The sequence below is a fragment of the Episyrphus balteatus genome, chromosome 1 (assembly GCF_945859705.1).
Source record: "Episyrphus balteatus chromosome 1, idEpiBalt1.1, whole genome shotgun sequence".
NCBI classification, from domain to species: Eukaryota; Metazoa; Arthropoda; class Insecta; order Diptera; family Syrphidae; genus Episyrphus; species Episyrphus balteatus.
The window spans coordinates 19638411-19640925 of record NC_079134.1 but is presented as its reverse complement, the minus strand read 5'-3'; the positions used below and the strand labels follow the sequence as shown (position 1 = coordinate 19640925).

Sequence of the window (2515 nt, the reverse complement as noted above, 5' to 3'; positions counted from 1 at the left end):
AAATAATAATAATAATAAATTCTCAACAATAATATTGTCAGTCGATTTTACTGATTTTAATAAAAAATATTTTACATCATTAAAATATAAATAAATAAATAAATATTTTTTTAATAAATTAATTAAATTAATACTTTTTTTTTTAATCTTTGGTCTTTTTAGCCGTCTTTTTTTGTTTGTTTGATAATATTTTCATGTTGTATATAGGTACTTATAAATTAACTTAGTCTATAAAGTCTTTGATTAGTGATACTCGTAATAATATCTGTATGGGTCAACTCCCGCAGGAGCAGTCGCAGTATTAGTAGGTTTCGCCATTGGTCGAACTACATATCCGTTTCGCCTTAAGATGGAAAGAAAGAAATACAGGCATTTTAAAGGTTTTAACTTTGAAAGGTTTTAAGAACTTACCGATTATGTTCTCCGGCATGAACTTGGAAGCTAGTCTCTTCCTGATGATCGTGCGAGAAGAGTTTCTTCAGAGCAATTATACTAGCAATTGTCAAGGCAACCTTACTTATGACCAAGGCTTTGATGGCGATCGCAGCAAGAGCCTTTAGTCCAATAGGCCCAGCAATTCCCATTGCAGTTAACAGGGCAGCAATAACGTACTTAACATGCCCACCACCCTTTTTGGAATGATTTTTCTCTTTATGACCTCGACCTTGACTCATATCCATCTTCATAACGTGTGTTCTCAGAAACTGATCAGTCTTCTCCAAAAGTGATCTATCGAGTTCTGATAAACTATTTAGCGTTCTTGCATCGGCCAGTCCCATTATACTCTCCTTATCAGTAGAATTTGTTTTTTCCAGCACCAATCCTTCGACAATCTGTATTGAATTCTGTTCCAAAGCTCTTGTAAGCGCAACAAGTGCCTTCTCCTTCAGACATGCCACAAAATCGTTCTTATCCTGACAATCTCCATAAACCTTCCGAACCACCATAAACTCCGGTCCCAACCAACTGTCACCTCGAAAAGTCTCTGTAGCAGCTTCACTTAAAGCAGCTACGACTACTGCCACTACCAGAAGCTCAAAAATCAATCGCAGTTGCATTGCGGCTGATTTGCGGCGATTTATAGCTAGTGTCAATATTCCAAAATCCAAATATCTAAATCCGAACGTGTCCGCTGGTGATCGTCTACTAGTGATCTTAAACCGATATGATAGCACTTTTATAAATACGAAAATTCAATGCTCTGCTTAATCTGATGCCATGCTCTGGCACTTCAACGGAGAAGAGGAGAAGATCGCACTAACTGACTGAATCATTGGTTTGGAAAGAAGTAGCGTGCCATAGGCGGATCCATATGAGAATAGATCTGAAGCAGTAGCATTTTATTCAAAAACTCTCCAAAGAAATAATGCTTTCTTCACAGACAATCTTCTGACATATTTATAATTACTTTTTGCTATAGCATAAAAATTTACATTTTTTCAACTTTTGTTTTTCAAAACTGTAGCAGTTAGTAACCTCGGTTTAGAAGTTGTATTTTGATAGTTTTGCAAAAAGATCCGGGTGTGCAAGTGTGCATTGAATCTTGGTGTTGTTGTGGTGGAGAAATCATATCTCTGATCTTGATGCTAGATCAGTAGACTTAAGAATCTAAACTAGAACTTGAATAAAATTATAGCAAACCATTTGCTTTTTGGGTGCAATTTATTTTGTGAGCTAGAATCTGTGCGAACTTGACCGTGACCATAAATAGCCTACTCTTTTTAGTTCTAAGCTTATTATGAGATTGCTTCTAGAATACCTTTGGACTGGAGGTATTCTTGTTGGGTATTTTTTATTTGAAAAAGAGATGCGTGATGTTAAATGGTTTTACTGCACCATAAGTGTTATAGCTTTGCACATTTAGTGCAGTGGGTGAAATTGAATTGATTGTTGGTTTATTAATTGCTCTTATAATTGATATTGTTTTTTTAGACTTTCATTTCTTTTTTGCGAGGAATAATTGAAAAGTTGCGTTGTTGGTAGGTAAGGTAGTTTAGTATTTTTTTGTCGTCTGATGATGTCTGGGAGAGAAAATATATGAGCATGCAAAAATGATACAGTGATGGTTAATTAATGTGACAGAAACATGCATATTTTCGAAAGTGAGTTTGCTATTGACAGTTGGTTGGTAGAGACACGACTGAGGCTGAGATGCTTAGTCGGTGACGCTTTTTAATTGCAGTAATGAAATCTACGGAATATTCGTCAGACAATTAGAGAGTTCTTTTATATGATTTTCTTGCATTTAGTTTTATCTTCATTGAGTAGGTAGACAATGTTGTCTGATCTTAGTAGGTATAGGTACCTACAGCCAGTCAAGGCCAAATTGTGAATTCGTAAATATTTTGACAAATTTGAATAACAAAGTTCTATACCTTACAATTCTTTGCACAAACCTACATCATGACCATGGATATAGAAAGCTTCTACGAGCTCCTTATAAAACCTTTAAGCCACACTTTCAGAGTGAGTTCAGATACTGTTGGCTTGAAAATCATCCCAATCCACTGACAGG

At 35.5% G+C, this 2515-nt stretch overlaps 1 protein-coding gene across 1 annotated transcript; it reads right to left on the bottom strand.

Moving 5' to 3' along the window:
- Nucleotides 1-243: 243 nt before the first annotated feature.
- LOC129907416 (uncharacterized) lies at nucleotides 244-1058 on the bottom strand. Its single transcript, XM_055983616.1, has 2 exons — nucleotides 412-1058; nucleotides 244-343 (listed from the first exon to the last, which is right to left on the bottom strand). The coding sequence occupies exons 1-2, from the start codon at nucleotides 1056-1058 to the stop codon at nucleotides 244-246; spliced, it is 747 nt and encodes a 248-aa protein (XP_055839591.1).
- Nucleotides 1059-2515: the final 1457 nt, after the last annotated feature.